The sequence below is a fragment of the Rhinatrema bivittatum genome, chromosome 3 (assembly GCF_901001135.1).
Source record: "Rhinatrema bivittatum chromosome 3, aRhiBiv1.1, whole genome shotgun sequence".
In the NCBI taxonomy this organism is placed as follows: domain Eukaryota; kingdom Metazoa; phylum Chordata; class Amphibia; order Gymnophiona; family Rhinatrematidae; genus Rhinatrema; species Rhinatrema bivittatum.
The window spans coordinates 363,165,811-363,177,118 of record NC_042617.1 but is presented as its reverse complement, the minus strand read 5'-3'; the positions used below and the strand labels follow the sequence as shown (position 1 = coordinate 363,177,118).

The following is an 11,308-nucleotide window of genomic DNA, read 5'->3' as shown; positions in this document are numbered from 1 at the left end:
ATGTTTTTGGCAACAGTAGGTCAATTGCATGCCCTGAAAACATTATGCAGAATTTGAAGGATTAACATAATGAGAAAGAGGTTATTTTTGAAGGAAAAATGAATTACTAATCTCTCAAAAGGAAACAGCTAATATTTCATGTGCTATCTAACGGAGTGCTACCTTACTTAAGAAAAAAATCTGGGCAGTTATACTAGGAACTGAAGCTAAGCAATGGAAGGCAACGGGCGTCAGAGAGCGGCTTTCTTCTAGCCGTACCCCCGCGGGTTGCACCTGCCCACGCCTCGGCGCTGGAAGAGGCCGCAGCTGTGTCAACTCGCCGCACCATTAGGGTTCCACCGCGCTCCCGGGCTGCTTCTCGACTAATCAGAGAGCAGCAATGGCTCGCGCGCTTGTGTCTCGCGAGGGCTGATAAATAACGCCTGATGGGGAGGGCGGCGGATGTCATATTGTTGGGGTTTTAATTAAGTTAGGTTAGTTTTTGGGTTTTTTTAATATGGTGTTTGCGAGCCACGGCACTGCCCAACCGTACTGAATTTTAGGTTTCTATAATCCTCTGGTTTTAGTCCTCGGTTGTTTATTTATTTATTTTGTAGTTTGTTTGTGGCGACTGCATTTGGTCTCCCTTCCATCTTTCCATTACTTGGGGGAAGGTTTACCAACCCCCTCCCATCCTGTCTGTTGCCTCGAGCCGCGCTACCCAGACGGCGCCATGGCCTCTCCCGCAGCAGGTAAGGGGTGCTCGCAAATCCGGCAGAGGCTAAACTGAAGCCAGGGGGGGAATAATGTGGCTAAGAAAATGCAAGTGTGGGGGGAGCCTGGCGGACCGAAACCGTGCATCGCTGGATACCTTCCTACCTGAATTTTGCTGGCGACAGGCGAGCCTGTGGGGTAGGGGGGAGTCTCTGGCCACATTGAGACTACATGGAGAGGGTGCTAGTGACTTAAAATCGTACTTTCGTGGTCCTGTTAATCTGGGCAATTTCCTTTATTAACGGTAGAATGGAGAACAAAAAATGAGGGGTTTTTTTTTTTTTTGTTCTCGATGGCCTGAAGGGATTTTAATACATTTTGCATTTTTTTGTTTTCTGGGTGCTGTTTGAGATGGAACAAAGCTTTATTAAAAGTTGGATGTGCTATAAATCTAGTGACACCACGGGCCAATGGGGGCAGCTGGCTCAAAACCAACAGGTTGTAATTTCCCAGAAACAATTCGGCTGATCTGGATGGGGACTCTCTTGACTTGTTGTGTGAATATAGTAACGGTAAATGACGGCAGATAAAGACCAAAGGTCCATCCTGTCTATCTAGCAAGTTGCTTTTGGTAACTGCTGCTCCCCAGCAGCTTACTTCCTTGCCTACTGTTAAGAGTAGTAATTGACTCTCAGTGAAGGTTACCCCCATGCAGAAGTGTTACATCTAACCTTACCCTATTTTTTTTTCATTTTCATACTTTAGCCTGTAGGGATCTATAGAGTTTATCCCATGCCACTTTGAATTCTATCACCATTCTCATCTTCACCACCTCATCCAGGAGGGCAGTACATGCACCCACCACCCCCTATCTGTGAAGAAGTATATCCTAATAGTTCTTAGTTTGTGCTAAATCTCCCCTCTGCCCTGGGATTTCATATCATGACCCTTAGTTCTAGTTTCCGGTGGAACAGGCCTGTTTGTTATAATACTTTCAGGTAACATGATCTAGTAATGACGGCAGAAAAAGACAATAGTTTGCCCAGCAAGCTTTCCAAGGTAGTAACTGCTGCTCAGTGCAGGTTACCCCCCCCCCCCAAGCTTTTTTATTCATTCCCATCCTCTAGTCTTTAGGGATCCACTGTGTTTATTCCATGCCCTTTTGAAATCCTTCATGGTTTTAGTCTTCACTTCCTACAGAAGGGCATCCACCACCCTCTCAGTGAAGAAATATTTCCTGACATTGATTCTAAGTCTTCCTCCCTGGAGTTTGAAATAGTGTTTGAATATATGTAATGCCTCCACTCCTCCAGGATATACATATTCAGGTTCTTCAGTCTGATGTGTGTTTTGATACAGACCCCACACCAGTTTGGTCACCTCTCTCTGAACTGCTTCGATCCTGTCCTTATCCTTTTTTAGATAAGGTTTCCATAACTGAACACAGTACTCCAGGTGAGGCCTCACTGAAGTCCTGTGCAAAGGCATTATCACCTCCTTTCTCCTGCTGGTTATTCTTTCTGTGCAGCCCAGTATCCTCTGGTTTTTGCCATTGCCTTGTCGCCTCGAGTTCTGAAGGCAGCAAAACCAGACACTGTTGTCCCAGGTACATCCCTGTCCGTTTTCATTAATCTTTCATTCTAAATTTTATACAGTTTTTTTGGATTTCTGCTCTTTAAATGCATAACTCTCAATTTCTTGGTATTGAACCCTAGCTGCCAATCCTTCAACCAGTCTTTAAGCTTTCTTAAATCACCTTTCATTCTCTACTTCAGGCATGCCCACTGTGTTGCAGATCTTAGTGTCATCTGCCAAAAGCAAACTATAAGCAGCTGTACATTACGGATGTGCTTTAACTGTTTGCTATTATGATATTAAATGTTAATACTTCTAAGCTCAACTGTTTCAGCATGCTTTATGATCTAACACATGTATTTGACCCCTTTTTACATTGCAATGCATGCTGTTTTAATGGCTATTGCAGAATTTGTAGTGTATGGCTAGTTTTAGTAAAGAAGAGGAAATGGTGTGAATTCAGCTCTGTGCTTAACTAACAAATGTGTTAAGATTTTTTTTAACTTTATTAGTTTCTATGCTTTTTAAAAAAAATACTTTGAAGTAAATTAGAGATCACAAGTAGAAGAGAAAAACCTGTCACATGTCCAAGGCCAGTGGCACGAGTATTGGCTAATTCAGCAAGCTAACCAGCTTTTTCCACAGATAATCTTGGTCAACCAAATGATAAAATTATTTAGATTATCAGTGTAGGGCTTGCAGGGCATGATGAACAGTTGAATTTGACAGGCTTTCTTTTTAGTAAAAGCTTAATTGTTTTAGATGGAGAGGTTGGAATTTGGGTGGCTAGCGGTGTTTTATGTTGTGTGTTAATGCTTTTTATTGTAACTGTGGAGGAAATGAGGCTGCAGGGTATTAACTGGAACAATAAACTAAGAATATTTACTACTTTTTCTGTTCATCCAGTTTTCAACAGTATGAATAGCAGACAATTTTTTTTTTAATTGTCAGGTTTGTAGTATTTATTTAGTACTTTTTGGGAATGCTGCTCTTCTATTAAGGTTGAAATATTTTTTCTTATTCATTCCCTTAGATCTTAAGCAATCAGTTCCCTTATCTAACTTATAAACAGTTAAGACTATGAAAGAGCTAGTAAGTACAATAGATTTTAGGAGATATTAAGACTGTGCCATGCTTTTCACAACAAACTTACAGGCAGATGGAGCATCAGTGTTTGAAAAATGGATGCTCCTGATTGAGCACCCACGTTCCTAACGCGTGCCCATCTACCTCTTCCGAGCATGCAGTGAAGTAGGCTATTGAGTTGTGGCGTTTAAAAAGGAGGCACTAGGGGAAATTGTGCATCCCTAGTGCCTCATATGGATCGGGTGCCCAAGAGATGCTGTCATTGCAGATTAGGAAAACAGACTCATTATGAGTGTTCGTTTTCTCCCACTACTGACACAATATACATGGCCTGGACCAAGTATATTGGGCTCCCAGAATTGTTATTATTATTATTTTTTTTTTTTTTGCATGATTGTTTTCTGTGGTTCCTCCTATTTTGTATCACAACAATACTTTTAGGAGGATTCACAGAAAGCAGGATTGGTTTGTTTTTGGTTTTTTTTTTGTTGAGCCCTTAAGCGCAGCATGCCTTAATACCAGCTCCCAGGTTGTCATTAAATTTGCCTTGTTACAATGGGTGTGTTGGCATCGTGGGATGGCTAATAACCTCATCTAGATGGAATTTACATGTGATGAGCGCTATTAGCTATGCGCTGCTGTGGATGTGCATTTTGGATGCATTAATCCTGGTATTGCATCGGGCATAAGTCTAGCACGTTCAACCACATGCTTAGCAGTGCACGGACTTGAGCACCCGATATTGCATTGGCCTGTTAATGATTGAGCAACCTTTTTGCTCTAACATGTACGGTTTGTTTCAAATAACTCTTAGCAAAGTAACAATTTGAACCAGAAGGGGGGACCCATAGTCATAGATATGTAAATGTGAGAATAGGGCACATAATGATGGTTTGAGGCTTTTGAGCAGTGATGGCCAAAGTTAAAAATTTCAATTCTTGCATTGTATTTAACTGATGCTGAAACGTATGTAAAGTCTTGATAGTGTCTTGGTGGATGATAAAACATGTTGCAAAACTTTTTTTTTTTTTCCAGAAAAGCACGTTTTCTTGTTTCCAGACTCTAAAGTGTACTCTGGGACTGTAATAATGCCAGGTGAGTACAAGTGTGTAGTCTTTGTGAGAATGCTTGACAAAATTGTACATTTTACTTAATAAAACAGAATTTGAAATCTTTGGAAATTGGGTTGAGTGAGAACTATCGTAGTTTTAGTCCTGGGGGAATTCAGCGCTACTGCAGAATTTGTGCAGAAATTCCAGGTTCTGCGCAGAATTTGGAGCGGACCCCATCCTGCTTGCGACGAAGAGGAAGGAGGCCCCGATGTGCAGCAGCACAGTGAAGATGGAGGTGCAAGCCCCAGCATGCCGTGAGCAAAGCAAACCCCGATGAGACTGTGTGTAGTGGTTGTGTGAGAGACTGAGAGTTTGTGTTTAAGGCTGCAAGCTGGTGTGTGGGTATGGGAGAGCATGAATGGTTTGTGCCAGAGAGGGAGTCTTTTTTTTTTTTTTTTTTGTGAGGAAATTGTGAAGGAATGTGTATGAGTGAGAGATTGTGAGCAGGTGTGCGAGAGAAAGGGAATGTATGTTATGTAAGGGTGCTTGTTTGTGAGAGAAGGAGCCAGTGTGCAGGGGTGTGTGAGAAAGGTAGCCTGTCTGAGGGTGTATGCATGAGACAGCCTATATGAGAGGTATGTATGTGCATGAGAGAGGGAGCCTATGTGTGTGTGAGAGGGAACCAATGTGCAGGGGTGTGTGTGAAAGAGGTAGCTTATGTGAGGGTGTATGCATGAGAGAGAAAGGGAGCCTGTGTGAAGGGGGGAGGGTGCGAGAGAGAGAGAGGAAGCCTGTATGAGGGGGTGTGTATATGCCCGAGAGAGGGAACTTGTGAGTGTGAGAAAAGAGGGGTCAAACTCTGGGAGTGGATATAGTGGGGAAGGGGAGAGATAGTAGAGGGTGAAGGAGTTTGGGGGCCTGAGAAGGCAAAGTAAAAGGAGGCTGGCCAGGATTGCTGGGAGAGAGGAAGGAAGGGACATTCTTACAGTGTACTTTTAGGGAAATTCTGCTCAAAATATTTAAAACCCTACATCTTTAATACATTTTTTTATGTATTATATTTTAAATGAATTACTTAAAGATTGTCATGTATATTGTGCTATTTTAACCAATAAAAAGTATGCAGAATTTTGCAGAATTTTCAGTTTTTCAATTTTTGTTCAGCATTCCCCCAGGAGTATAGTTTGTACCAAGGATATTGTGTAAAGGTCAAAATGAATTCAGACTAAAGTGTTTTCTCCCCATTAAGGTTTGAGACTTCTTTCCTGGCTCGAGCTCAGCCAGCTGATATGTCTGCAGAGCTTTCTGCCTAGTTTCACTTTGGTCTCTGTGGTGATCGAACTGTACCTGCTTCATCACCATTAACAGGAAAAGCTGCCCTTCTTTAAAAAAACAAACAAAAAAACAAACAAACCAACCCTTGGGGTAATTATAGCATGGAAGAAATCTGTATACCCAGTATTAAGAAACCAGCAAAACTGCTAGAGCCCAAATTGGCTGTTTACAATTGACAAAGTCAGCAAATAAAATGCAGTAGTACTGCATTTGTAACTAGGCTCTTCTGTTTTCAGTAGTTGAATTTTCAATTTGATTGTTAAAACAAAACAAAATTAAAACTGCAGTTGAGCACTATAGTAGTTCTTTTGAGACTACAGTCTGCACTGAGCCCAGGAGTCCTCACCCAGGCATAGAAGTTAATTAACATGAGCTGATGCTGTGGTAAGTGAAAACCACATGTTGCCATATAAATGTTTCATTTGCACATGGGAAGAACTACTGAAAAAATGTATTTATTTCTGTCAAATTTATTCCACAGCTTTGGAGCAATTCCCTGTGAAGTGCGATATGATAAAGCAAATGCATAGTCATGTGTGACATTTGCAAATATGAATACCGTTTTGTACGTGTCTATCATTCAAGGAAAAGTGGAAATTGTATTGGTTGGAAAAATGTATGAATGTACTCGTTCTCTATGAATTGTTTACAGCACGGAGACACAAATTAGTCCATTATTAATGTCTTAAACATTACAAGCAAGATGTGCATTATTACACACACTACATGCCCATTAATATACAGCCATTAGTTTTTCATGTTTTAAACATTTGAATGAAAACATAAGATATATGAAAACTTGATTTCAGCTAATTTTCAAAATATTTTGAAAACACTTCCTGCTTTATCATTAAGCAAAGTCAAAAGCATGTTGATAACTTTTTAAATGTGAGATTTTTCTAATCAGCTCAGGTGGGAATTATATGTAACATAGTTGATTGGATTTTTTATATTTCCTTCATTTTTGATGATGACTTTACTGTCATACATACTATAACTTTAAACTAGATTAGTGGGTGCCTTTTTATTTACAGGATTCTGTCATAGGAGGTAAAATCTTAAAATTCCATTGTCTTTTTATTATGCACTGAGATTTCTGATATTTTCTTTGTAGCCTGCTGAATATATTTGACAGAAGTGAATAAAATTTTCAGTAGCTTTTCCAGTGTACAAATGTCCATATGGTAAAACATGTGCATTTCACTCTTTCCTAGCTACTTCCTTTTCAGAGTTTAAATTATACCTTCAACGAATATCATGTGTATTTTTCCCAGTCAGAACTTTTTTAAGTGCTTAGTTAAATGACCGAGGATCAAATATATTCCCCTTTTTGCTTTAATTTTCTTACTAGTTCATTCCTTTTTGTAGCCTCTAAAGGCAAATTTTGTGTCTTACTAGGTGGCTTTGACCAGCAAGGTTGTTCCCTTGTGATATTTCCTAAAAGTCAGCACTGCAAACTGTCTGATCTGAGCAATGAAGACCTTGGAAATGTGTTTAAATATTTTTTACATTTACACAAGTAAGCACTACTGTCTCTCATTTATCACAAAAAAAAAAAAAAAAAATGTTGCTTGACTTAACTGAAAGTGTATATTCCTAGTGACATTTTTTGAATTGTTTACAGAGGAAGTAGCTCTAGTTTTCTATAAGACTGAACAGGAATGAAGAGCTTACCACTTATCTGTCCTCAGTGTGGTGCCCCCTTTGTTTTCAAGAGTAGCAAAGGTGGGAGGAGGAACATGCTACACTTAGGGAAATTTAAAATACATTGTTCTACATAGACATCTTTTCTCATTTACTGCTGGTTTGACAAACCACTAGGAAGGTAATGAGAAGACCAAAATTTCTTCCCTACGCTGCAGGTACTAATTCTGATCTTTCCAATGACTTGTAAATTATACCAGCAGCCAGACAAGTTTTAACCATTCCCTTTTTAATTCTTTCTTAGGAGTACCATCCTGTCTACCCCCCTCCTCTGTTTTTCCCAGCACACATTCTTGCTGATGTGCTTTTGTTTTTCACAAAAGGGGAGCTTCCATATTTACTTATAAGCTGCTCTGTTTCCATAGAGGTTCCATGTGTTCTGTATAATTTAAAAACATAGGCCATAAAATATTAAAACTTCATCACACAATAACATAAGCAATCAGCTCAATAGGACTATAGAATATGAAATTAATAGTATAAAAACATCCAGTGAAGGGAAGGCTAGTATACAACAGATTTTCCATAATTTTCTGAAACTGGATATCAACCTGTTTGTCTCCATCAAAACCAAAGGTGTCTCAGTATGTAGAATTCTGATATGTTTGACAATAGTAATAGGTTTTTCAATTTAAATTGAGTAAATTAACTTATTTCTTGGCGTTCAGTCAGATAAATCCAGAGTAAGTGGGTTATGCACCTCTACCAACAGACAGAACAAACTGATGTTACAGTATATATACCCCTGTAATGACAGCCTGCCAGTATTCTCAGTCTCCAGCAGATGGTCATGCATCTCCCTACTGGGCATTGCTTCAATTTGAAAAAGGAGACATAAGGAAAACTTGCTCCACTCTCCTGTGGTGATACCCAAAGGTCCCTTCCCCAGTTGAGAATTCCTGAGGTGATTTCCATGGTCCCTCAGATGAGTGCCTTGGTCTGGTAGCTGCTTTTTCAGCCGGCGTGGATTTAGCTGTTAAGTAGCTAAAAGGTGCAGAAAGCAGAGTGCTGTGGTGATGGCATATGCCCTCTTCCCCCTGCAGCCACATAAGACTGAGTTCAGGTAAGTTTAAAAAAAAAAAACCAACAAAAAAACAGGAGTGTGTTTTTTTTTTTTTTTGTAGATCTTCCTCCTTCTTCTTGGTCTCCGTGCTTGGCATGCCATTCTGATGTTTGTCCCACTCCGTAGGCGGTTGAGGGACGTGGGCAGCCTGGTGGGTTGAGCACCTTTTGCAGGGTAGGTCCTGCTCTGAAGCTTTTTTGCTGCACACAGCATGGTGGGCCTCAACGGTGTTTTGTGTGCTTTCTTTAGGTTGCCCTCTACAAGATTGTCCATTTGGTATGTACATCTAGTTATGCATCCAAGTTGTGCATCCAGTTTTTGGATACTTGGACGCACAGACTACTAGGCCTGCCTAAGTTAAGTGGCTGTCCATTTACCTGTATGCACAAGTTGAGCATTGCTTTTCACTTAATTTTTTTACACTGCCTAATGTTTGAACGCCTAGGTTGGATGTCTAGAATTTTTTTGGATGCCTAAAAAAAAAAATTAAAAAATTTAGTTGCATGCTGCTGTTCTAATAGCGCATATATCTAAAACCTAAACTCCTTTCTCTTTTCACTGCCTGTCATATTTGGGCATCTCAACCAGGAGTGCCTGCTGACTTGTGCCAGCACTATTTTAGAGGCTCAGGGAAAATTATCTTCCTCTGATTTCACTAAGCCTGGTTCTTCCCAGCCAGATGTAGGTCTGGGTAAAGACGTTTCAGGTGGGGGTGCCTAACTTTGGAGCTCCCATAACTGGTTCTTCAGCAGAGGAAGGCAGCTCCATGAGTATACTTCATGTGCCTCCTGGGCTGGATACTTTTAGATTTTCATGGGTAGAATTTGTTTTCCAGGAATTGCAATCCTTTCTTCAGGTGCAGTCCTCAGCCCCATCCAGTGCTCCCAGGGCAGAGTCACAGATGCAAACCTTGCCTGGACCTACTGTTAGGAGCCAGAGTACTCCTGGATTGGCAGCGGGACTGCCCAATAGAGATCTGGATGGCACGGGTGATGACGCCGATCCTCTCTTGAGGATGATGAAATTCTTCCAAGATTAGAACCGTATAAGGCTATGCTACAGTTTTTCCATAGAGATGAACTTGAAAATGCTGGGAGTGCCTGGGGCAGGTTTCATGTCGGAGCCAAAGAAAATCACATTTTGGTTTCTCTATGAAAAGCCTCTTGGTTTTTTTTTCCCTGTGATGGAGGCCATTCAAGACTTGATTGATCTTGAATGGGCACCCCAGAGGCTAATTTCAAAGGAGTTTGGGTTTTGGAAGGCCTGTACCCTCTGAATCCAATAATGAGAGAACCTTTATATTTTCCAAAGGTGGATGCACTTGTATGTGCAATGTCCAAGCAGAACGCTATCCCTGTAGAGAGAGGCATGACCTTGAAGGATGTACACGATATGAGGATTGAAACTATCCTTAAGCAGGCATTTAAAGCAGTGGCAATGACTTTGCAAATAGCTTCTTGTTGCTCCCTGATGGCTCACTCTTGTTTTCTTCTCTCTCGAGGTTGATGACTCTGGGGTGAATTCTAGGGTAGTTATGGAACTAGCAGCCGCCTACTTGGCAGATGTAGGCTGCGATTTGATCTGCACTTCAGCCAGAGGGGTGGCTTCGGTAATAGCAGCCAGGCATCAGTTATGGCTGAGAAATTGGTTGGTATATGTGACCTCCAAGGCAACATCATGAAATTGCCCTTTAAAGGCTCACTCTTATTTGGGAGCGAGTTGGAGAAACTGGCCAGTAAATGGGATAAATCACTGGTTCCTCAATTACGGGAGGATAAGATGCAGATACCATGCTCCTCTAGCATGAGAGGTCATGCTAGGGGATCCAAGCATTTTCGACCCTACAGAGGAGTGATCTTTCAGGAGTGTTGTCCCAGACAACCCAGAAGGGGCACAGGCTCTTAGTGGATTCTCCTGAGCCTCCCAATGAAGGTTTGCCGACCCACCCCCAGGAACAGGAGATAAGGGGATGCGTGTCTCTTCTATCAGAGGTGGGTCAAGATCACATCAGATCAATGGGTCCTGGAGGTGATACAAGAAGGAAAGGCACTGGAGTTTCTCAGTATTCCTCGGGACATGTTCATGGTCTCTCCCGGTCACTCTCTGCAGAAGAAGCAAGCAGTAGAGGATACATTGGCAAAGCTCCTCAGTCTGAGGGCTGTGATTCCAGTGCCCATGTCTTGAGAAAATATGGGGCGATATTCAACGTATTTCTTTGTGCCTAAGAAAGAGGGATCCTGGATCTCAAAAGGTGTCAGCCGTCATATGTGGGTGACACACTTTCACATGGAGACCTTGTGCTTTGTGATAATGGCTGTGCAGTTGGGGGAATTTCTGACCCCTTTGACCTGCCCGAAGCATATCTTCACATTTCCATTCGACTAGAGCATAAACGTTTTCTGTGGTTTGCAGTTCTGGGACACACTTATCAATTTCAGACATTGCCTTTTGGTCTGACCACCATTACCAGGACCTTTTCCAAGGTAGCTGTAGCAGAATTGAGAGAGGATAGGATCCTAGCACACCTGTATGTGGATGACTGGCTGATTTGAGCTAAGTCGCTGGAAGAGAGCCACCTGGTGACCTACAAGGTGATCTCCCTGTTGCAGGAGCTCGGCTGGGTGGTGAACCTGGCCAAGAACAGTCTTCAGCCTGCTCAGTCATTGGAATACCTCTGAGTTTGGTTTGACATGAAGCAGGGCAAGGTTTTCCTGCCGGAAGCTCATATTCAGAGGTTGATGGCACACCTATGTCTGTTGATGAACATTCTGTGCCTGACTGTATGGTCCTAGCTGCAGGT

General features: G+C 41.7%; 1 protein-coding gene across 13 annotated transcripts in view; it reads left to right on the top strand.

Annotated features, from left to right (window-relative positions):
• The first annotated feature begins 299 nt into the window (after nucleotides 1–299).
• The window catches only part of LOC115087836, a 251,264-nt gene continuing 240,255 nt past the window's right edge, over nucleotides 300–11,308 (top strand). For 4 of the 13 annotated variants that reach the window (XR_003855628.1, XR_003855626.1, XM_029595457.1 and 1 more), the window contains exons 1-3: nucleotides 300–731; nucleotides 4,390–4,449; nucleotides 7,140–7,260. Coding sequence is in view for 7 of the 13 variants with exons in the window: in XM_029595457.1 (XP_029451317.1) it covers nucleotides 713–731; nucleotides 4,390–4,449; nucleotides 7,140–7,260 (200 nt within the window). In the remaining 6 variants the exon portion in view is untranslated. The remainder of the gene's footprint in view (nucleotides 732–4,389; nucleotides 4,450–7,139; nucleotides 7,261–11,308) is intronic. The other 9 variants (XM_029595454.1, XM_029595461.1, XM_029595449.1 and 6 more) reach the window with 5 other exon arrangements.